At 46.0% G+C, this 24,919-nt stretch overlaps 2 protein-coding genes across 2 annotated transcripts in view; one reads left to right on the top strand and one right to left on the bottom strand.

Annotated features, from left to right (window-relative positions):
- LOC132765774 (zinc finger protein 850-like) overlaps positions 1-24,919 on the top strand; it is a 1,095,673-nt gene that overhangs the window by 248,391 nt on the left and 822,363 nt on the right. The gene's annotated exons all lie outside the window — the stretch shown is intronic.
- The window catches only part of LOC137096451 (zinc finger protein 345-like), a 14,327-nt gene continuing 5,949 nt past the window's right edge, over positions 16,542-24,919 (bottom strand). The window contains exons 3-4 of the mRNA XM_067465598.1: positions 22,329-22,455; positions 16,542-18,272 (exon numbers count right to left, since the gene is read on the bottom strand). Of these exons, the coding sequence (XP_067321699.1) occupies positions 17,101-18,272; positions 22,329-22,455 (1,299 nt within the window). The 3' untranslated portion in view covers positions 16,542-17,100. The remainder of the gene's footprint in view (positions 18,273-22,328; positions 22,456-24,919) is intronic.

Genomic DNA, 24,919 nt, shown 5'->3' with positions numbered 1-24,919 from the left:
AGTCTCGCCACCTTCTCTTGATCTCTTCAGCTTCTGTTAGGTCCCTGTCATCTTTGTTTCTTATTGTACCAATTTTTGCCTGAAATTTACCTCCAATGTTTCTAATTTTCTGGAAGAGGTCTCTTGTCCTTCCTATTCTGTTGTCTTCTTCCACTTCCATGCATTGCTTATTTAAAAATAGTTCCTTATCTCTTCTGGCTAACCTCTGGAATTGGGCATTTAACTGGGCATATCTCCCCTTATCACTGTTTCCTTTTGCTTTCCTCCTTTCTTGGGCTACTTCCAGTGTCTCAGCAGACAACCATTTTGCCTTCTTGGTTTTCCTTTTCTTTGGGACGTACTTTGTTGCCGCCTCCTGAACAATGTCGCGGACATCTGTCCATAGTTCTTCTGGGACTCTGTTTACTAAATCTAGTCCTTCAAATCTGTTCTTCACTTCCACTGTATATTCGCTAGGAATGTTAGTGAGATCATATCTAACTGGTCTGTGTGTTTTCCCTGATCTCTTTAGTTTTATTCTAAATTGAGCAATAAGAAGTTCGTGATCCGAGCTACAGTCAGCCCTAGGTCTTGTTTTCACCGACTGGATGGAGGTCCGCCATGTTTGGCTGCAAAGGATGTAGTCAATCTGATTTCGGTGTTGACCATCTGGTGAGGTCTATGTGTAAAGCCGTCTTTTAGGTTGTTGGAAGAGAGTATTCGTTATACACAGCGAGTTTTCCTGGCAAAATTCTATCAGCCTATATAGAGGATCCTATAAGAATGTAGACAAGGAGGAAGTGGATGTAAAGTAAGAGTCTATGATTTTTTTTATAGACATTATTTAGATAGGAGACTGTGACCCCTTAAAGGAATTATATTATCAATAAATGATTATGGAACATTAATAGATAGAAAGTACTGCACTGTATGCAACAATCTCTTGTAAACGTATGTCTACTTAAATTAAATAAAAAGTAAAAATGCTATGCTAATGGGAGTGGGAAAACTGATTTCTAACAAATGAAAACCTACGATCCTCAACCTGACGTAGAGTTCCTGACCACTCTGTGCTTTAAAACCTTGCGACCACCCCTTGATCTCGGCCACCGACCTCAGCTCTCCTCCAGTTCATCCTCCAGCCGACTTCAGCTCACTGAAAGAGAATGTTCCCTTGGCCTCATTGTGATTTGTCATTCTTGACTCCGCCCATCTTTCAAACTTTCAAACTTGCTCATTTGCATCCGGCCAATCAGGCAGCTCCTATGCAAATAGCCCCTCCCCTGGCTCTGCTGCTCACACACCAAACTCCAGGTAGGCCACACACCAATTCCCTCAGGTAAGTCACACATCAAGGGAAATAACTGTGCAAGCATCTTTATCTAATTTACTTTGAATATTTGTACCCCGCCCTTCTCAACCCCCAGGGGTGGGGGACTCAGGGCAAGAATTCGATGCCTCCCTGTATGTTGTTGTTGTTCATTCGTTCAGTCGTCTCCGACTCTTCGTGACCTCATGGACCAGCCCACGCCAGAGCTCCCTGTCGGCCGTTACCACCCCCAGCTCTCTCAAGGTCAGTCCAGTCACTTCAAGGATGCCCTCCATCCATCTTGCCCTTGGTCGGCCCCTCTTCCTTTTGCCTTCCACTTTCCCCAGCATAATTGTCTTCTCTAGGCTTTCCTGTCTCCTCATGATGTGGCCAAAGTACTTCAACTTTGTCTCTAGTCTCCTTCCCTCCAGTGAGCAGCCGGGCTTTATTTCCTGGAGGATGGACTGGTTGGATCTTCTCGCAGTCCAAGGCACTCTCAGAACTTTCCTCCAGCACCACAGTTCAAAAGCATCGATCTTCCTTCGCTCAGCCTTCCCTAAGGTCCAGCTCTCACATCCGTAGGTGACTACAGGGAATACCATGGCTTTGACTAGGCGGATCTTTGTTGCCAGTCTGATGTCTCTACTCTTTACTATTTTATCGAGATTGGACATTGCTCTCCTCCCAAGAAGTAAGCGTCTTCTGATTTCCTGGCCACAGTCTGCATCTGCAGTAATCTTTGCACCTAGAAATACAAAGTCTGTCACGGCCTCCACGGTTTCTCCCTCTATTTTCCAGTTGTCAATCATTCTTGTTGCCATAATCTTGGTTTTTTTGACGTTTAGCTGCAACCCGGCTTTTGCGCTTTCTTCTTTCACCTTGATTAGAAGGTTCCTCAGCTCCTCCTCGCTTTCGGCCATCAGAGTGGTGTCATCTGCATATCTGAGGTTGTTAATGTTTCTTCCAGAAATTTTCACCCCAGCTTTGCATTCATCCAGCCCCGCACATCGCATGATGTGTTCTGCATACAAGTTAAAAAGGTTGGGTGAGAGGATGCAGCCTTGCCGTACGCCTTTCCCAATCTTGAACCAGTCTGTTGTTCCGTGGTCAGTTCTGACTGTTGCTACTTGGTCCTTGTACAGATTCCTCAGGAGAGAGACAAGGTGGCTTGGGATGCCCATCCCACTAAGAACTTGCCACAATTTATTATGATCCACACAGTCAAAGGCTTTAGAATAGTCAATGAAGCAGAAGTAGATGTTTTTCTGAAACTCCCTGCTTTTCTCCATTATCCAGCGGATATTGGCAATTTGGTCTCTCGTTCCTCTACCTTTTCTAAACCCAGCCTGAACATCTGGCAACTCTCGCTCCATGTATTGCTGGAGTCTTCCTTGCAGGATCTTGAGCATTACCTTACTGGCATGAGAAATAAGGGCCACTGTACGGAAGTTGGAGCAGTCTTTTGCATTTCCCTTTTTTGGTATGGGGATATAAGTTGATTTTTTCCAGTCTGATGGCCATTCTTGTGTTTTCCATATTTGCTGGCAAATGGCATGCATCACCTTGACAGCATCATCTTTTAAGATTTTAAACAGTTCAGCTGGGATCTCGTCGTCTCCTGCTGCCTTGTTGTTAGCAATGCTTCTTAAGGCCCATTCAACCTCACTCCTCAGGATGTCTGGTTCTAATTCATTCACCACACCGTCAAAACTATCCTCAATATTATTATCCTTCCTATACAGATCTTCTGTATAGTCTCGCCACCTTCTCTTGATCTCTTCAGCTTCTGTTAGGTCCCTGCCATCTTTGTTTCTTATCATACCAATTTTTGCCTGAAATTTACCTCCAATGTTTCTAATTTTCTGGAAGAGGTCTCTTGTCCTTCCTATTCTGTTGTCTTCTTCCACTTCCATGCATTGCTTATTTAAAAATAGTTCCTTATCTCTTCTGGCTAACCTCTGGAATTGCGCATTTAACTGGGCATATCTCCCCTTATCCCTGTTTCCTTTTGCTTTCCTCCTTTCTTGGGCTACTTCCAGTGTCTCAGCAGACAACCATTTTGCCTTCTTGGTTTTCTTTTTCTTTGGAACGTACTTTGTTGCCGCCTCCTGAACAATGTCTCGGACTTCTGTCCATAGTTCTTCTGGGACTCTGTTTACTAAATCTAGTCCTTCAAATCTGTTCTTCACTTCCACTGTATATTCGCTAGGAATGTTAGTGAGATCATATCTAACTGGTCTGTGTATTTTCCCTGATCTCTTTAGTTTTATTCTAAATTGGGCAATAAGAAGTTCGTGATCTGAGCTACAGTCAGCCCCAGGTCTTGTTTTCACCGACTGGATGGATGTCCGCCACCTTTGGCTGCAAAGGATGTAGTCAATCTGATTTCGGTGCTGACCATCTGGTGAAGTCCATGTATAAAGCCGTCTTTTAGGTTGTTGGAAGAGAGTGTTTGTTATACACAGCGAGTTTTCCTGGCAAAATTCTATCAGCCTGCGTCCCGCTTCATTTTGTTCTCCCAGACCATGCTTGCCTGTGATCCCAGTTGTCATTTGACTTCCCACCTTGGCATTCCATTCTCCTGTAATGAAAATAATGTCTCTTTTTGGTGTATTATCCAGTAGGTCCTGCAGATCCTCATAGAACTGATCTGCTTCTTCAGCAGCTGTGGTTGGGGCGTATATTTGGATCACTGTAATGTTGAAAGGCTTTCCTTGCACTCGAATTGAGATCATTCTGTCATTTTTTGGGTTGTATCCAAGCACCGCTTTAGCGAATTTCTTATTAATTATGAAGGCTACTCCATTTCTTCGATGTTCCTCTTGTCCGCAGTAGTAGATCTGGTGGTCATCTGATGTGAAGTGGCCCATTCCAGTCCATTTCAGTTCGCTGACCCCCAGAATGTCTATCTTTAGTCTTGACATCTCACCAATAACAACATCCAATTTGCCCTGGCTCATAGATCTTACATTCCAGGTCCCTATGGTGTGTTGATCTTTAGAGCATCGGATTCGTCGTTCACCTCCAGTACCGTCGGCCGCTAGCCTTCCTTTCGGCTTTGAGCTAGCTGCGTCATCACATCTGGGGCTAGTTGAACTTATCCTCTGCTCCTCCCCAGTAGCATTTTGGCCATCTTCCGACCTGGGAGTCCCATCTTCCAATGGCATACCGACATATCTCTGGTTGTACTGGTCCATTTAGTTTTCTTGGCAAGGATACTGGAGTGGTTTGCCATTGCCTTCCCCAGGGATCACGCTTGGTCTGACCTCTCTGCCACAACCGTCCCGTCTTGGGTGTCCCTTCACGGTTTCGCTCATGACATCATTGAGGTGCTCAAGCTCCAGCGCCCCGACAAGGCGGTGATCCTTTGCTGGAGGCCTCCCTGTATACACAATAAAAATACATAACTAGGGATTTGAGATTGTGGGAGGAGGCCCTGCTCTCGATCCTGCCTGCTTCACAAGCACATCTGGCGGGGGCGAGAGACAGGGCCTTCCCTGTGGTGGCCCCTCGGCTGTGGAACTCCCTGCCCAGGGATATCAGTTCGACCCCCTCCCTCCTAAGAGTTTGAAAAAAACTGAAAACTTTGCTCTTCGAGCAAGCTTTTGGAGCCTCAGCTTAATCAGATAAACCTGAATTGGAAAACGACCTAGGAATGGCTAAGACGACGGAACGGATGAGGACTGAGTATGACGACATAGTTTTAAATTTTTTATTGTTCACTGTTTTGGTGTTTTTAGATATATTGTAATGTGATGTTTTATTTTTTATTGATGTATGTATTTTCTATATGGCATCGAATTGTGCCAATTGTTCGCCGCCCTGAGTCGCCTTTGGGCTGACATGGGTGGGGCAAAAATTATATAAATAAATATATAAATAAATAACAAAACTAATAATTATATATAGCTAAAACAGTATATCAATTCAATTAAAATCTTTTACAGTATAATAATAATAATAATAATAATACTTTATTTGTACCCCGCTAGCATCTCCCCAAGGGACTCGGTGCGGCTTACATGAGGCCGAGCCCAAACACAACAATACAGGCAATAATCACAACCATACAAGCAATTAAAATAGAACATAAACGATAAACATATAACATTATCAATAAGACAACATACAGTTTAAACCAGTCTGTATTCAGTAGTTGGAGACCTCTTCAAAGCATATTATTGACTGAAAGACTTGCTCTTCCAATTGTACCAACAAGCACTATTAAAATTCTCTTTTATTTTGGCAGTAATTGCCACACATGTGTCCTTTGAGAGCAACAATTGTCACTGGTTGGATAGCATAAAACTGAGTCTTTGATTTCACCATTCAGCATTGAAGTTTTAAATAGCTGTGAACGTTAGTGGCGGTCATTTGTGAAACCCTTGCAATCTAAGCAGTTTGATTTGAAGGACTATTCCAACCATTCTTCTTCTAAAAACTTTTGATCTTCTTATAGGCAGAGGAAAAGATTGCATTTCCAGATAGTTTTGTGTTTAGGAATGCTTCACCTTCATGCATGCAACCTTTGGCATTTTGGGGAAGAAATGTGAACTCCCACCATGAAATAAAGAGACCAGACACAAGAAAATGGATCGAAAGGGCCATTTTCCGACCTATTTATTGAAAGAACTCGGAATAACCCGTAAAGGGAAAATCTGTAGACACACACAATGCAACTCATGGGTGAATGGCCACCTAGTGAGCCTTGTCCCTGGGCCAGGTGCCAATGCCTCTGACCACCACCTCCAAGGACATGCGTGCACCAAGGATCCCAAAGGCCAACCAAAACTCTTTGGCTGCACCTCTCGGCCGATCTTAGTTGAAAGGCCATCCTGAGGGTGCTCTCTCCCAAAGCGCAGGGTTTTTTAAGAGCGAGAACCCCCAATCCAGCCCCAAGGGTAGCTCCCATTTTATGAAACTTCTAGGGACTTTGGTGGGAGTCCACCCCTTTGCCCCCTAAGGCAGGGGTGCCATGGTGCTTACAATGACTATTTAACCTTCATCGTGCCACTAAAAGGGGCAGGCATCGGCCTAGCCCCTTTTCCCCACTTTCCCATTAGGCTGGCCAAATATTCTCCATTCTCTTTCCCAGTTCGTTCATCAGCAAAACATTCCTCTCCTCCGGGAGGTGAACTCCATCAGCCTTGTATATTTCTGGCCATCTGAACACAAGTTCTCTGAGCGGGACTGTCGGGCCCCCTCTCTGCCCCATGGCATTAATCATTTTCCATTGGCCCTCTCTTTTGGCCACATCAAGGTTCTTGGGATCTCAATCCCCTAGCCACTGCAATGGTGCAACAGTGCAGATCAGACCAATAGAACTCCAGGCCAACGTTGCCTTTTTGGGCTTTAAACATGCAAGTAACTCCGCCTTAGTTCCCTTTTCTTTTTGATCCATTGTGGAATAGCGGATGTGCAGGACCACTCCCTCTGGACTGTCCAGCCCCCACTCTGCCCCATGGCATTTCTCATTTTCCACTGACCTCTCCTTTGGCCAAATCGAGGTTCTTGGGATCTCATTTATTTATTTATTTCGGGCACTTCTACCCCGCCCTTCTCAACCCCCGAGGGGGGACTCAGGGCGGCTTACAACCGGCACAATTCGATGCCAACAATTCAACAGATAAAATACATAACAACAGTAACCACAAGTTAAAACATTCAATTAATATAATAACAACTAAAAGTCAATCTAGTGACCAACGTTCACCGAGTTCTAAAATCCGTAAGTCCATTCCGCATTACCATAGTTTTTCCAAATTCTGGTCGTCATTACCTCGTCAGTCTGCCAGATTACCCAAAGGCCTGGTCCCATATCCATGTTTTCAGCTTCCTTCTGAAGGAGAGGAGGGATGTTGATGACCTAATTTCCCCGGGGAGTGAGTTTCATAGGCGAGGGGCCACCAGTGAGAAGGCCCTGTCTCTTGTCCCCACCAGCCTCACTTGTGATAAAGGCGGGGCCGAGAGTAGGGCCTCCCAAGAAGATCTTAAACTCTGAGGTGGGACATAGAAGGAGATACGTTCGGTCAGGTATGCTGGGCCGGAGCCGTATAGGGCTCTGGCCCAGCGGAGCCCTATCCCCTAGCCACCGCAATTGTGGCAACAGGGCAGATTAAAGAAACCGAACTCCAGGCTAACGTGGCCTGATAAAATCAAATCTTTTGGGGCTTTGCACAAGTAAGTGCAGGTAAGTAAGTAACAGGTAAGTAACTCTGCCTTGGTTCCCTTACCTTTCTGATCCATTGTGGAATATCGGATGTGCAGTATCATTCACTCCAGCCAAAACTCCCAATTCGATCCCCATGGGATGGAATTCGAAAGCCCTCAGAAAACCCCATAACAAATAGCTGGTAGCAATATGAACCGAGTGTTCACCAACTAACCACACAACAGCAAGCTGGCTTCAGGAAAGGCAAAAGCTGCACATCACAAATGTTGAACCTGACTCAGCATGTAAAACATGGTTTTGAAAGGCAGGTTACAGGAGCCGTCTAATAGATCTATCAGCAGTTTGTGACACATAGCACAAAGGACTACCAACTCACCCACTTCGTAGGAAATCTGCTACAAAACAGGAGCTTTTTTGTTGAATTCCAGGGCCAGAGAAGTAGATGGCAAAAGGAGAAGAACGGCCTGCCTCAGAGGAGCACGCTTGCTCCATCAATGTTTAACACTTACACCAGGCATGGGGAACCTTCGGCTCTCCAGGTGTGGTGGACTTCAACTCCCACAATTCCTTGAGGCCAAGGTAAGCCTTTGGGGTGAATGCCGAGCCTCAAGGAATTGTGGGAGTTGAAGTCCACCACACCTGGAGAGCCGAAGGTTCCTGACCCCTGACTTACACCAATGATCAGCCACTGACAATCATGCCATCACCGCTCAAGCAGGGAGCTTTAAGATGGTTGAACAGAGGCTCTCCGAAGCTTTAGGTGCTCTTACTGCCTATTATAGAGAAAACCAGTGCATTCCTAATCCATCTAAAACACAGACATGTGCTTTTCATCTTAAGAACAAACAATATATATATATAAATGCTCAGTGCATAATGAGTACCTTAAAAACAAAGGAAACAATGAACGAAATCACACCAAATTTGGCAACAAAACATTTCACCACACAAGGAGTGACCATCACTCAAAACATTATGATTTTGTCATTTGGGAGTTGTAGTTGCTGGGATTTATAGGTCACCTACAATCAGAGAGCATACTGAACTCAATCAACGATGAAATTGAACCAAACTTGGCACACAGAAGTCCCATGACCAACAGAAAATACTGAAATACTGGAAGGGTTTGGTGGGCATTGACATTGAGTTTGGGAGTTGTAGTTCACTTACATCCAGAGAGCACTGTGAACTCAAACAATGATGGATCTGCACCAAATTTGGCACAAGCACTTAATACGCCCAAAAATGAACACTGGTGGAGTTTGGGGGAAATAGACTTTGATATTTGGGAGTTGTAGTCACTGGGATTCACAGTTCACCTACATTCTGAACCCCACGAACGACAGAATCGGGGCAAACTTCCCACCCCATGACCAACAGAAAGTACTCAAGGCCATCTAATCCAACTCCCTTCATCAGGGCAAGAAAACATAATCAAAGTCCTCCTGACTAAGAGCCATCCAGCCATAGATAGATAGATAGATAGATTGATAGATAGATAGATTGATAGATTGATAGATAGATAGAGATAGAGATAGATAGGTAGGTAGGTAGGTAGATATGATTCACACACACACACACACACACAAATATAGTATCGTAGATTTGAAAGGGATCCTTAAAGAAGGATAGTGATATCTTGGATGTTCCAGGGTGGGCAAACCAGACACTTTCCACATCAACACTGACAAAGAAACAGCAAGAAATACTGTTTACCCACCAGCATCAAGAAATTACACTTTCTCATTACTTTATTTTCCAGATCAACAGACTGGGCCACAGCAATGCGTGGCAGGGGACAGCTAGTATTATATGAAAGTTGACTGGCACGATTGGGGAGCACAACCAGACACTTTGGAAAGTGTTCAGGGGGCCCAACAGTGCTTACCTGCTCAAGCACCAGAGCCCCCTCTCGTTGGGAAACTGCTCCAGCCACCATGGCGGCCCCTTGCTGGATAGCCAAGTCCCCCTGTAGCTCAAACCATTCCCGTTGTCCTGGGGTTCCCTGCTCTTCCCTACCTGATGAGAATGTCACCTGTTCCACGGGTTGAGGAGCAACCCCCACATTGGCCAGTGAAGGCCCTCCTTGCCCAGGCTGGCTACAAACACCAGATGGTGATGGAACCACAGCACCTGAGTGCTGTCTCCAGCAATCCACTGGGGCCCTTAGGCGAGGTGACACCATGCTGTTAAATGACTGCCAAATCTGGCACCCGGCTCAAAGCCTGAGGAAGGGAACCAGGCCTCCTTTCAGATCCCCCCCCCCCCCATTTTGCGGCAATGTACCAGCCCCCTTACCGGCAGCTGTGGCCTCCTCAGTTGGGGTCTCCCATGGAAGAGGCTGTTTGGCTGGGCCCTCATGGCAGGCCCTTTTCTCCTTCGGTTCTCTCTGACACTTTCTGGAAGAAGCCGTACTATGCTAGAAAAAAGAAAAACAGGGAAAGGAAGTCAATTCCAAAGTGGCCCATTATGCCCCAATCATGGCACTGTCTGCCAGGTGCAATGCAAAGGAGAAGCGTAATGGAACCAAATGGTTGCCAGAACAAGGCCAGGCTTCAATAAGGATAACACAAAATGGCCGTCGTACTAGCAGGCAGGCTTCTTTCTGGCCATGTCGCTAGGCCCAAAATCAAAATGGCCGCCCTGCCAAGCAAAGCTATGGAAAACAAAATGGCCGCCACACTACCAGGCAGGCTTCTTTCTGGCCATGTCGCTAGGCCCAAAATCAAAATGGCCGCCCTGCCAAGCAAAGCTATGAAAAACAAAATGGCCACCATACTACCAGGCAGGCTTCTTTCTGGCCATGTCGCTAGGCCCAAAATCAAAATGGCCACCCTATGCAATGTTAATGGGGCCCAAACAGGGAAAGCTACAAAAGAAAGCAACAAAAGGTGAGTAGAAGAGATAAGCCAATGGATATCTCACTGGGTCAACAAGAGCAGCAGAAATGGGGCCCAATGGCTGACCTATGCAGTGTCAGTGGGGCCAAAACAGGGGAAGCCATCAGAGAAAGGACAAAAGCTCTCTGAAAAGGTGACCAGAAGAGGCAAGCCAGTGGGGCTCGCACCGGGATTGTGGCGCAGCTGGCGGAGTGTCAGCGGCATTGAGATCACTCTGACCAAAGGTCATGAGTTCGAAGCCAGCCCGGGTTGGAGTGGGTTTCCAACCAATTGTGTGGCCTGTTGTCGACCTTTGCAACCCGAAAGACAGTTGCATCTGTCAAGTAGGAAAATTAGGTACCACCTTAAAGTGTGGGGAGGCTAAATTAACTCATTTATGAGGCCATGAAAAAGACTCCAGCAAAGCGGGGAATGCAGAAGTACTTCATCAGTGTCGCAGATGAAGGATGAAAGCGACAGCTCCCCTGGCTACGGGTGGGGCGTCTTAATTGTCTAAATCAGTGTTTCTCAACCTTCCTAATTCCGCGACCCCTTAATACGGTTTCTCAAGATGTGGTGACCCCCAACCATAACATTATTTTTGTTGCTACTTCATAACTGCAATTTTATATTTCCATTCACTGGACCAAATTTGGCACAAATACCCTATATGGCCAAATTTGAATGCTGGTGAGGTTGGGATTGATTTTGCTATTTGGGAGTGGTCGTTGCTGGGATTGATAGTTCACCAACAATCAAAGAGCATTCTGAACTCCACCAACAATGGAACTGAACCAAACTTGGCACACAGAACTCCCATGACCAACGGAGAATATTGGAAGGGTTTGGTGGGCATTGACCTTGAGATCTGGAGCTGTAGTTCACCTACATCCAGAGAGCACTGTGGACTCAAACAATGATAGATCTGGACCAAACTTGGCACGAATACTCAATATGGTGAAATGTGAACCCTGGTGGATTTTGGGGAAAATAGACCTAGACATTTGGGAGTTGTAATTGCTGGGACTGATAGTACACCTACAATCCAAGAGCATTCTGAACTCCTCCAAAGGTAGAATTGGGCCAAACTTCTGACACAGAACCCCCATGTCTTGGAAGGGAGTCGCTGGAGCGAGCCTCTCTCCAGCCTTGCATGCTCCCCTTCAACTGCACATGTGCATGCCTGCTCTCCCCTCCCCATTTGGAGGCTCAGAAACAGACCTCCCCTTGGCCGACAGGCCAGCCAATCACAGCAGAGGAAGGCTTTTGATGGAAGGATTCGCCATCTGTTTCCAAAAAGGAAGAGAAGGACAGGCGGAGAGATCTTCAGCCTTCTCTGCTAAAGGGGTTCCTAAGACCATTAGGAATCTATGTGTTCTGATGGTCTTTGGCGACCCCTCTGAAATCCCCTCTCGACCCCCCCCCATGGGTCCCGACCCCCAGGTTGAGAAACATTGGTCTAAATAGATACCCCTCTGTTTTTGGATGAAACTGGGTCTAGTTCCTGATGCTTCAGATAGAGTTGGGTAGTCCTTGCAGCAATGGACTGCTTTGGGTTCTTTATTTCAATTTTGTGAACTTTACAAAACTCAAAATATGTATCTATTCATATCCAAAGAGTTTCTGGTGGTTCTTTGGGAATGCTGAGATTTGAACTGTCGTGGCTCCAATCCTTCCTGGAGGGCCGTTCCCAGATGGTGAAGCTGGGAGACACCTGCTCGGACCCCTGGCCTTTGACCTGTGGGGTCTCACAAGGCTCCATTCTGTCTCCCATGCTTTTCAACATCTACATGAAACCGCTGGGAGAGGTCATCCGAAGTTTTGGAGTTGGGTGCCATCTCTACGCAGATGACACGGAACTCTACTACTCTTTTCCACCTAATTCCAAGGGAGCCCCTCGGGTGCTGGACGAGTGCCTGGACGCTGTGGTGGTCTGGATGAGGAGGAACAAGCTGAGGATCAATCCCGACAAGACAGAGGTCCTCCTGGTCGATCGTAAACCAGATCAGGGTATAGTGTGGCAACCTGTGTTGGACGGGGTTACACTCCCCCTGAAGTCACAGGTCCGCAGTCTGGGCATCCTCCTGGACTCATCACTTACGCTTGAGGCTCAGGTGTCGGCGGTGGCCGGGAGGGCCTTTGCACAATTATGACTTGTGCGCCAACTGCGACCATACCTCCTGAAGGCGGACCTGGCCAGGGTGGTCCATGCCTTAGTCACCTCCAGGTTGGACTACTGTAATGCACTCTACGTGGGGCTACCCTTGAAAACGGCCCGGAAATTTCAATTGGTTCAACGAGCGCCAGCCAGGTTAACTGGTGCTCCTTACAGGGAGTGGTCAACCCTCCTGTTTAAGGAGCTCCATTGGCTGCCGTTCATTTTCCGGTCCCAATTCAAGGTGCAGGTGCTTACCTACAAAGCCCTGAACGGTTTGGGACCTGCCTACCTGCATGATCGCATCACTGTGTACGAATCCACGCGATCTCTTCGATCATCTGGAGAGGCCCTGCTTGTGCTCCCACCACCATTGCACACGCGATGGGTGGGGACGAGGGAGAGAGCCTTCTCGGTGGTGACCCCTCGACTCTGGAACTCACTCTCCAAGGACATTACGCAAGCCCCAACTCTGGCAGTCTTTAGGAGGAGCCTGAAAACGTGGTTGTTCCAGTGTGCCTTCCCAGTATAAGGAAATTCCCAGCAATATGTCCCTAAACGCACTTTATTAGTGATCTAGGATTGTCTGCACGCTCTATCCTTCTCCAAGATTTCTATCCTGCTTATATGTCACCTGGTCACGCCCAGCATTATTTTTTAAAATGTTAATTAGTACATTTGGCCCTGCCATAGGTTTTTAAACGTCGTTGTGTTATTGTTAATGTTTATTGCTATTTTCTGTTTATGAGTTTTATTTATTGTTTGTATTACTGTTGCTATTGTTTTTATTGTTGTATTGTGGGCTCGGCCTCATGTAAGCCACACCGAGTCCCTTGGGGAGGTGGTAGCGGGGTACAAATAAAGTACTATTATTATTATTATTATTATTATTATTATTATTATTATTAACTCCACTTTACCTCCCGTGGAAAGCTTTTTATTATTATTGATATTCAAGAGGGGGTGAAATAATTCTGTGCAGTATGTATAGAGTAATATTGATTGAGCGGGGTTTGCTTGGGTCATGTAGTCTGGAGTGCTGGCAGGGGAAAGGACTCAATTGCATTCCATCTGCTCTTTCGTTAGGGTGATATTTGGAAGTTACAAAAATAAAACTTATGAAAAGAAAAGAAAAAGCTTGTCGGTAGTCCATTACCAAAGCAATTGTCATTGTCAATGTCAGCATAGTTAGCCAAAGGCCTGGTCCCACATAAGTCCTTATTTGGAGGACATTAAAATAATGAGTTAAAATTGGTTAAAACCGTCTAAAACTTCCCATATGTAGATCGACAGTATGAAGCGCTATATATATATATCGAAGGCTTCTGTGCAGTTCAATGGAGAGCTAGTATTCCCTTAATATAAGATCCAGGGACCTAAATTTTGCAGAATAGATCAAATTCTCATAGTCTTTAACAAAATCAATGATGTATAACACCTGGGAGCCCCCGTTGGTGCAGTGGGTTAAACCGCTGAGCTGCTGAGATTGTTGACCAAAATTCGGTCGCAGGTTTGAATCGAGGGAGCGGCGTCAAAAACATGCAAATGTGAGTAGATCAACAGGTACCGTTCTGGCGGGAAGGTAATGGCGCTCCATGCAGTCATACCAGCCACATGACCTTGGAGGTGTCTAAGGACAACGCCGGCTCTTTGGCATAGAAATGCAGATGAGCACCAAACCCCAGAGTTGGACGCAACTGGACTTAACGTCAGAGGGAAACCTAAATAACATTGTTCATTCTCAAATAACAAGACTCGTGTTTTTTAATTTAATGTCGGTTAAAAGTGTGTGAGCCAGGAGCAGGGAAGCAGGCAGTAATTTCTAGCCAGAGAGATGATTTGCACATCAAGGGAAATAACCGCGCAAGCATCTTTTCCTTTGGCTTGATCTCAACAGAAGCGCTGTCTTCGCTGGAGAACAACACTCACAAACTGGAAATTTGCAACCAAGGTGGCAAAGGAGCTGGAAACTAAGCCCGGAGAAACAACTGATGGATTTACTGTGTTCTCTCGCTACTTTGCGGCTCACGTTTAACGGATTCACAGTTTGGCGGATTTTTAAAAAATATTAATTTAGAATATTTTTCATGGTATTTTCACTGTTTTGTGAGTTTTTGCCGCCGCCGCTCTCCGAGGCGCTTTCATAGAATCATAGAATCAAAGAGTTGGAAGAGACCTCCTGGGCCGTCCAGTCCAACCCCATTCTGCCAAGAAGCAGGAATATTGCATTCAAAGCACCCCTGACAGATGGCCATCCAGCCGCTGTTTAAAAGCTTCCAAAGAAGGAGCCTCTACCACACTCTGGGGCAGAGAGTTCCACTGCTGAACGGCTCTCACAGTCAGGAAGTTCTTCCTCATGTTCAGGTGGAATCTCCTCTCTTGAAGTTTGAAGCCATTGTTCCGCATCCTAGTCTCCAAGGAAGCAGAAAACAAGCTTGCTCCCTCCTCTCTGTGGCTTCCTGTCATATATTTATACATGGCTATCAGTCCTCCCTGCTTCCCTCCCTCCAGCCTTGAAGGGGATTGCCTTCCTTCCTTCCTTCCTTCATTTTATTTTAAGTTTATAAAGATTTAAAATGGTGTATACCTACTAAAATAAAGTATAAATATTAAAATAAATAGAGCGTCCCTACTTTGCGGTTTTTCACTTATTGCGGGAGGTCCTGGAACGTAACCCCCACAATAAGGGAGGGAACACTGTACATGGACATCAACAGGGACAAATGCAAGATACTCTACTGAACCAAATGCAAAGATACAGAATGGGGGACGAGGCCTGGCTCGAGAGCAGTACGTGTGACAAAGATCTTGGAGTCCTTGTGGACAACAAGTTAAACATGAGCCGACAATGTGATGTGGCGGCAAAAAAAAGAGCCAATGGGATTTTGGCCTGCATCAATAGGAGCATAGTGTCTAGATCTAGGGAAGTCATGCTACCGCTCTATTCCGCTTTGGTTAGACCACACCTGGAATATTGTGTGCAATTCTGGGCAACACAATTCAAGAGAGATATTGGCAAGCTGGAATGTGTCCAGAGGAGGGCGACTAAAATGATCATGGGTCTGGAGAACAAGCCCTATGAGGAGCGGCTTAAGGAGCTGGGCATGTTTAGCCTGAAGAAGAGAAGGCTGAGAGGAGATATGATAGCCATGTATAAATATGTGAGAGGAAGCCACAGGGAGGAGGGAGCAAGCTTGGTTTCTGCTTCCCTGGAGACTAGGACGCAATGGAACAATGGCTTCAAACTACAAGAAAGGAGATTCCACCTGAACATGAGGAAGAATTTCCTGACTGTGAGAGCCATTCAGCAGTGGAACTCTCTGCCTCGGAGTGTGGTGGAGGCTCCTTCTTTGGAAGCTTTTAAACAGAGGCTGGTTGGCCATCTGTCAGGGGTAACTTAAATGCAATATTCCTGCTTCTTGGCAGAATGAGGTTGGACTGGATGGCCCATGGGGTCTCTTCCAACTCTTTGATTCTATGATTCTATCTCACTTACTGCTTTGTGCTGCTCCAAAGAAAAGGGCCTCAACTTAGAAATTCAAAGGACAAGAACGTGGACTCTACCAAATCTTAGATTACCTGTCCAGACTGCCTGTCTGCACCTATCTCCTTCTATGAACCATGACAAAGCTTACGATCATCAGGATGGAACTGAGATGCAACTGAGGTTATAGTGGATATGGAGGTGAGAGCAGGAGGGGCAGAGTAGGTGGGAAAAGGGGCTGAGGGAGCAGAGTCCGGCTTCTCCTCACATCGGTCCCATCTTGGAAGGAAGGAAGGAAGGAAGGAAGGAAGGAAGGAAGGAAGGAAGGAAGGAAGGAAGGAAGGAAGGACCTTTAATCTCTCCATCAGTCCCCAGGTGAGTGACACCAAGAGGCAGTGCACTCACCTGTTCTAAGACAACAACAAGACTCGTGTTTTTCAATGTAATGTGGATTCAAAGGGTGTGTGCCAGGAGCAGGGAAAACAGCCAGTAAATGCGAGCCGGAGATACGATTTGCACATCAAGGGAAATAACCGCGCAAGCATCTTTTCCTTTGGTTTGGCCTCAACAGAAGCAATGTGGTTTATTTTTAAAATAAGTGACCTGACAATCATATTTAACACTCTGAAGGATTGTCACAGGGAGCTTGCTTTCTGAGTCTCCAGAGAAGTGGACCTCACCATAGGAATTCAAAGGACAAGAAAGTGGACTTTACCAAATCTTAGGCAGAACTTCTCAAATGGTCCTGTTTGAAAATTTATGTTTCCCCAGAAAGGCTGAACAGAGGAAAGCCAGTCCAGTCCCATGGTGATGCCCATGACCAGAGAAGCAAAAGAGCAACAGTCTCAAGTCAAACAAAGCAAAATACCCAAACACAATTTGAAACCAATAAGGGAATTGTCTAAGAAATCAGCCCAAAGTCAAGCCAAGTGCTACATGAAGCCAAGGGAATCACACATGTTCATTGGGAAATATTGAATGTATAGTCTATAAGGCCAGAATGTCCAAATCTGCAATTTCCCTGTTGCTATTCTTTTTTTTTTACTTTTGTCCCAGCTCTCTGGATGGTTTTCTCTTCTATGAATTCCCTGGTGACTTGTCAGATATGAACTCCTGGCATTGCTATGGCGTCTCTCCTGTGTGGACTCTTTTGTGGCTCACCAAGGTTGAACTGTGAGCAAAACACTTCCCACATTCATAGCATTTGTATGGCTTCTCTCCTGTGTGGACTCTTTTGTGCCTCACCAAGGTTGAACTGTAAGCAAAACATTTCCCACATTCATAGCATTTGTATGGCTTCTCTCCTGTGTGGACTCTTTTGTGCCTCGCCAAGTATAAACTGGAAGCAAAAAATTTCCCACATTCATAGCAGTTGTATGGCTTCTCTCCTGTGTGGACTCTTTTGTGGCTCACCAAGGCTGAAGTCACAGCAAAACATTTCCCACATTCATAGCATTTGTATGGCTTCTCTCCTGTGTGGACTCTTTTGTGCCACACCAAGTGTGAACTGGAAGCAAAACATTTCCCACACTCATAGCATTTGTATGGCTTCTCTCCTGTGTGGACTCTTTTGTGGCTCGCCAAGGCTGAACTGTCAGCAAAACATTTCCCACATACATAGCATTTGTATGGCTTCTCTCCTGTGTGGACTCTTTTGTGTGAACTGGAAGCAAAACATTTCCCACACTCATAGCATTTGTATGGCTTCTCTCCTGTGTGGACTCTTTTGTGGCTCGCCAAGGCTGAACTGTCAGCAAAACATTTCCCACATTCATAGCATTTGTATGGCTTCTCTCCTGCGTGGACTCTTTTGTGGCTCACCAAGGTTGAACTTTTAGTGAAACATTTCCCACATTCATGGCATTTGTATGGCTTCTCTCCTGTGTGGACTCTTTTATGGCTCACCAAGTCTGAACTCTGACTAAAACATTTCCCACATTCATAGCATTTGTACGGCTTCTCTCCTGTGTGGACTCTTTTGTGGCTCACCAAGGTTGAACTGTAAGCAAAACATTTCCCACATTCATAGCATTTGTATGGCTTCTCTCCTGTGTGGACTCTTTTGTGCCTCGCCAAGTATAAACTGGAAGCAAAACATTTCCCACATTCATGGCATTTGTATGGCTTCTCTCCTGTGTGGACTCTTTTGTGCCTCGCCAAGTGTGAACTGGAAGCAAAACATTTCCCACATTCATGGCATTTGTATGGCTTCTCTCCTGTGTGGACTCTTTTGTGGCTCACATAGCATTTGTAAGGCCTTTGTCTGTATACATTGCTCTTCTTCCAGTTATCTGCTGTGAAGAAGAAGGACAGAAACAATCATTCCTCAGCGTGAGTGATAAGTGGTCTAAACTGTGTCCTCTCCCCACCTCTTGTGCAGTAAGGATTGACATTGTTGGACTGCCTGGAGCCTCTAAAGGTGAGCTGAGTAATATATGTTCCAGAGTATACCTGTTGCTCAGCCAGGTATGTTTTTTTTTAATCTGACTCCTTTTGCGTTTTCCCTTCACATTCAAATCCTTGCCTTTTTCTCTAATTAAACCTTTACCTTGCTACCACCCATTTCACAAACATTCCCTTCTTTTTCTTTCTCTCCCCAACCTCCAGTTCTCTCTCCTCATGTGACTGTAACCAAAAAACCCGAGCCTCAACCATTCACAAGCACAGAACATAGAACACATTATGTTGCAGGTCACCATCTTGCAATTGGCTGAGGCTAAGGACAGTTTGTGTGTTGGGAGAGGCAGCATACAAAGAGAGCCTGGCCTTCAGACGTGCAGAGGCTAGACTGCCTGGCTGGGAGGAAAACAAGGCTGAACATGTCTGCAAAACATGTCCCACACTCTTTGTGTGTGTGTGTGTGTGTGTGTGTGTGCCTGATCTGCAATGATCACTCTTGGGAGGTTTTCCAGAGAGCCCCCTTACTGCCAAGGAATACGCTTGGACATGATTCCAGTTATGGAAGTCTTCCTGGTGCCAAACATGCCCCCCCCCCGCCTAATAATGATACTTTATAATCAAGAAATGCATAGTTTTGCCAAGGACACCAGGCTGGAATGATATAAGAAGAGTTAAAGTTTGATCAATCTGTAGAAGGACTCTCAGACAATGGGATCCCAAAGCCTTTTGTCTGAGGCTAGCAAAAGGGGAAATGCCAGCTGCACAATATTTTATAACCTTGCCCTTATTTCTGAAATCGCATCTTTCCTGCCCATCCTTGCTTTTCTGTATAATCTTTGACTCACCTTTGCTGATACCTTTGCTGATACTTTGCTGATACTACCAAAATTCACACACATATAGTCTCTTCAGATCTCTTCCCCCATGTGGGAACCTAAGGCTTTTCCGTGGCCCCACATGGCAACCATGTTTGTGTGCCCTTTCTTTCTTGTGTGTGTTGCCTCGAAGTGGTGCCCCATGGTGCCCACAGATCCCGGGAAGCCCCTCATGTGTCACCCCTGTGACCCAGGCCAGCATCAGGCCAATTTGGTTGTTTTTATGAACTGGATTGCCGTTTTATGAATGAACCTCCTGTTTTATGAATGGACTTCAGCTGCTCTTGCTTCTATGGACTTTTGTCAACTTTTATGAGCTTTTATGAACTCTGGGTGACTACGATGGATCTTTCCTCAACCCTGCATGTACCGCTTTCCCACATGTATATGCCCCTAATTCCCATTTATGATATGTATGTATGTTTAAAGCAATGGCATTCCCCGTAGTAACCATCAGATGTGAGAGCTGGACCTTAGGGAAGGTTGAGCCGAGGAAGATAAATGGTTTTGAATTGTGGTGTTGGAGGAAAGTTCTGAGAGTGCCTTGGACCGTGAGAAGATCCAACCAGTCCATACTTCAGGAAATAAAGCCTGGCTACTCATTGGAGGGAAGGATATGGGAGGCCAAGATGAAGTACTTTGGCCACATCATGAGAAGAAAGGAAAGCTTAGAGAAGACAATATGCTGGGGAAAGTGAAAGGAAAAAGGAAGAGCAAGATGGATGGATGGCATCCTTGAAGTGACTGGATTGACTCTGAAGTAGCTGGGGGAGGTGACGGCCGACAGGGAGCTCTGGCGTGGGATGGTCCATGAGATCACAAAGAGTCAGAAGCGACTGAACGAATGAACAACAACAACATGTATGTTTATATAAAATATTGAGCAGGGTGACCTCCTCACGAACTATGCCCAGCAACTCAAGGCCCAAGTATTGCAAGACTTCCTTGGCCAATTATCCCTTAACCATGGGCTTGGCAGAAACCAATCAGCATGTACAATAAGCAAATAGCCCCTTTCTCTGGACATCAGAGAGTCTTTGACCAGACCACCTAGGGCATGGGGCCCATGGATACATATACTTGACACAAAGGACCCTTCCCCAACTGAGAGGGAAAGGGGATTGTCGCCGCTTCTCCCCCACTGTGCCATTCCGCATCATCTATCGGACAGATGGCAAGATATGTAACCTCAGCAGACTGAAAGCCAAAACCAAGGTTACAACAACATCTGTTGTAGAACTCCAATATACTGGTGACAACGTCATCTGTATGCATTCAGAAGAAGACCCACAAGCCACTCGACACACCTTTGCAGAAGCACACGAGAAACTTGGCCTGTCACTGAACATCGAGAAAACCAAAGTCCTCTTCCAGCAGTCACCAGCCAATCCCTCTCCCATGCCAGAAATACTGATTAATGGTGTAACATTAGAAAATGTTGACTATTTCCTCTACCTTGGCAGTCACCTCTCCACAAAAGTCAACATTGACACCAAAATACAACACCGCGTGAGCTGTGCGAGTGCAGCATTTTTCCCAATGAAGCAGAGAGTGTTTGAGGATCGGGACATCCGTAGGAAGACCAAGGTGCTTGCTTATAAAACTATTGTCCTCCCATCCCTGCTATATGCCTGTGAAAAGTAGACTGTCTACAGACGTCACATGCAACTCCTGGAATGATTCCATCAGCGTCACCTCCAAAACATCTCCTGGGAGATAGGCGGACAAATGTCAGCATGCTGGAAGAAGCAAAGACCACCAGCATTGAAGCGATGGTTTTCCGCCATCAGCTCCGCTGGACCGGCCACATTGTCTGAATGCCCGACCACTGTCTCCCAAAACAGTTGCTCTACTCTGAACTCAAGAATGGAAAATGGAATGTTGGAGGACAGGAAAAGAGATTTAAAGAGGGGCTCAAAGCCAACCTTAAAAAGTGTGGCATAGACACAGAGAATTGGGAAGCCCTGCCCTTGAGCGTTCTAGCTGGAGGTCAGCTGTGACCAGCAGTGCTGTAGAATTTGAAGAGGTACTTTTGGGGTCAAAAGAGAGAAACGTGCCAAGCAGAAGGGACGTCAAGCCAACCCCGACCGGAACCGCCTCCCACCTGGAATCCGATGGCCTCCCTGCAGAACATGCAGGTCAAGAATATGGCTCCACAGTCACCTATGTAACCACCACCAATACAACGAACCTGGAAGACAATCTTACTTGATCAAGGAAGGATTGCCTAAGTAAGTAAGTAAGTTAATTTCCCCATCCAAAGAGAGAAATCCCAGATCTTATCAACAAGTCAATATTGCAGGACTTTGTGACAATAGATCTGGTTTTTTGGGGCCAGACAAAGATGTTGATTCAGAAACTCAGGACAATAGTCAGGATCAAGACTGGAGGGCTCAAGCTATCTGCCTTGATCACCTATCATATGGGCGTGGAAAGGGCCATTCATAATTCTATCCTTTACACATCCGTTCATTGTTTTCTCTTCTGCCCGCCTCCCTTTCGCTCATTGGCTGAGCGGCCAAAGCGAGGCTTGCACTCTGGATGGAGGAGGCACCTCCTTCCCCGGTTGCTCTGTTGGCCCACTGACATCACAGCCAATCGCAGCAAAGTTGGTTCAAGCGGTGGGCGCAAGGAAATTTGAATGGCAAACTATATATTCTATATTTTTCTACCCAAAAAAACATGGCGGTTTCTTCAGCAAATTAATGCAGGCGTCATCATTTTCCAGGTGGAAAGGAAATAAATACGTTGGTGACTTCTGCTTCAACTTGGTGAGGTTTATTCTGGAATATTGGCTTCTTTTTCTCACCAGGCTAAACCCACAGTGGCTTGGATCTCACTATCCACAGCCATTCTAAAATGCTTGACAACATTCCCACTGGAATCCGAATTGGTGCTAAGAGTGCTGTTGCTCAGGCACCAAGTCAATATTGCTCTGATGTCATCTATTTCTAACATACGCCCCGCCTTGAGAACTCTCGGAGACTGGGATGATTTAGGATTCTGCTCCCACCAGGAAGCTAATTGGGATGCTGCATTTTGCAATAGAAATCCCCACCAGTGAGGGAGCCTTACCAAGAGAGTCCACCATCCCACGAACCTCCTCCATTACTTGCGCGTGCAAGACTTTCTGATCAGGGCTCAGGAGAACCCACTCCTCCGGGGAGAAATCGACAGCCACGTCCTCAAAGGTGATTGGGCCCTGGTGGGAAAAGAAAACAAAGCCTTCTCACATAAGGGAAATCAAGAAAAAGAATTACATGAAACGCTTTGAAGCTGATTTACATTCCTGTTGGTTGTTTGAAAGGGAAAGGGCGAAGGCCTCCATGCCGCCATTGAAAGCTTTGTACAGACATCTGGTTGATCACAATTAAGAACGATTTCTTCATTGATATGTAGAATCAGAAATGGAGTCTGGACATGTTCCAGCTTTCATTGTGTTGACCAGAACTGGACTCAGTGATATTCCAGGTGGGGCCTCACCAAAGCAGAAAGAATCTCACAGTGACTTCCCTTAATGTAGAGACTACATTCCTTTGGATGCAGCCCAAAATCCCATAGGTTTCTAAGTTGGTGCATCACATTGTTAGCTCGGTCAGATCTGTTTTTGAGTTCTCTCCCAATGTCTCTCTAGTCTCCATTTCACTTGCTTCATCTCCACCAACCTGACCAGGTAGTGATTGGTCCATGACAAAAGAACTGTGGCCAGCTCCTCCACACCACCATCGCCACCATCACATGAAGTCCCAACCTCTCTGGCAAGCCTGAGTTCATTTCCTGCTTTAGTTTGTCTGGCCTTTTCCTACCTTATGCTGGTTAGTCATTTGAATCCTCCTTTGGGGATTCCCGCCCCCCATCCTTCCATTTCTTGGACACATCCCTTTTAAATCTTAACTCAGCTGGAAGGTCTTTAGACATTTATTCTTGGTTTCTTAAGATTTCTCTAATTTATTTTCCTCCTTGTTGCCACTGTCTGCAATCGTGCCTTCAGTATCTCGCTTTGAAGAAACTCCCATTCAATCTTTTCTGTTTCAAGAGATGTTTGAGGATGAAGCCTGGAAGAAATGATCGCCAGGTAGCTCCCTTCCTCCTCTCCCAGGAATCCTTCTGCTTACCTGATTCACTTCCATCACAAAGCTATGGGTTTGCCAACAATCTCATTCCAGCCCCTGGGAGGGAGAGAGAGAGAGCGAGAGAGAGCAAGGGGTGGAAAGTCGATCACATGAACATGTCTCAGAGGTTGCAACTAGGGCATAGGGTTACAGCCTGTGTTGGATGGGGTTACACTCCCCCTGAAGACGCAGGTTCACAGCTTGGGTATGATCCTGGACTCATTTCTGAGCCTGAAATCCCAGGTCTTGGTGGTGACCAGGGGAGCATTTGCACAGTTAAAACTTGTGCGCCAACTGCACCCGTACCTTGGGAAGTCTGACTTGGCCACGGTAGTCCACGCTCTGGTTACAACCCGTATAGACTACTGCAACACTCTTTGCATGGGGTTGCCTTTGAAGATGGTCTGGAAGCTTCAACTAGTCCAACGAACGGCAGCCAGGTTGTTAACAGGAGCAGCGCTCAGGGAGCATACAACCCCCTTGTTGCGCCAGCTCCACTGGCTGCCAGTTTGCTACCAGGACCAATTCAAAGTGCTGGCTTTGGCCTATAAAGCCCTAAACAGTTCTGGCCCAACTCACCTGTCCGAACGTATCTCCCCTTACGAACCACTGAGAACTTTAAGATCATCTGGGGAGGCCCTGCTCTGGGTCCCGCCTTCGTCACAAGCACGTTTGGGGGGGACGAGAGACAGGGCCTTCTCAGTGGTGGCCCCTCGGCTATGGAACGCCCTCCCTAGGGAGATCAGATCTGCTCTCTCCCTCTTGGCGTTTCAGAGGCAAGAAAAAACGTGGCTATTTGAGCAAGCATTGACAAATACAGAGTAGCTAATATAGGAAATCGAATGACCTGACAATGGAATTGGACAATGCTTGAGAATAATGAGACGCTGATGATGTTGTTTTTATTGCTTTTGTGATGTCTTATACTGTTTAATGTTTTTTATTATGTTTTATGTATATTGATTTGTTGGAAACCGCCTTGAGTCGCCAATTGGCTGAGACAGGCGGTATACAAATACAGTAAATAAATACATACATAAATAAATAAACTACTTCTAAGAAAACACAGTCAATCTTTTCTGTTTCAAGAGATGTTTGATGACTGAGCCTGGAAGAAATGACCCCCTTCCTCCCCTCCCAGGAATCCTTCTGCTTACCTGATTCACTTCCACTCCACCACAAAGCGGAAGAAATGACTGGGGATTTGGCCACAACATCATTCCAGCCTCTGGGAGAGAGAGAGCAAGGTGAGGAAAGCTGATCACATGAACATGTCTCAGGGTGACAGTCACAGTCCTAAAAAGAAACCTATGAGGAAACGACCCTATGAACACAGGAGCATTCTCCAGCCCAGGAATATGTCACATTTTGGAGTTTAGGGCTTCTTTTCTCAACCAGTGCTGTGAATAGGTTGGATTGAAACTAGTCCTGGACTTGGTATTGCAATTGACTAAGGCTCTTCTTTGTTGTCTGTTTGTCTTCCAGCTCAGTTTCAGGCTCATCTTAGCTTCGGGTCCCACCTGGGAAGATACTGAAGGGCTGATTTTTCAGTCC

Source organism: Anolis sagrei, chromosome 2, assembly GCF_037176765.1.
Source record: "Anolis sagrei isolate rAnoSag1 chromosome 2, rAnoSag1.mat, whole genome shotgun sequence".
Lineage (NCBI taxonomy): Eukaryota > Metazoa > Chordata > Lepidosauria > Squamata > Dactyloidae > Anolis > Anolis sagrei.
This window is presented reverse-complemented; position numbering and strand designations above follow the sequence as displayed.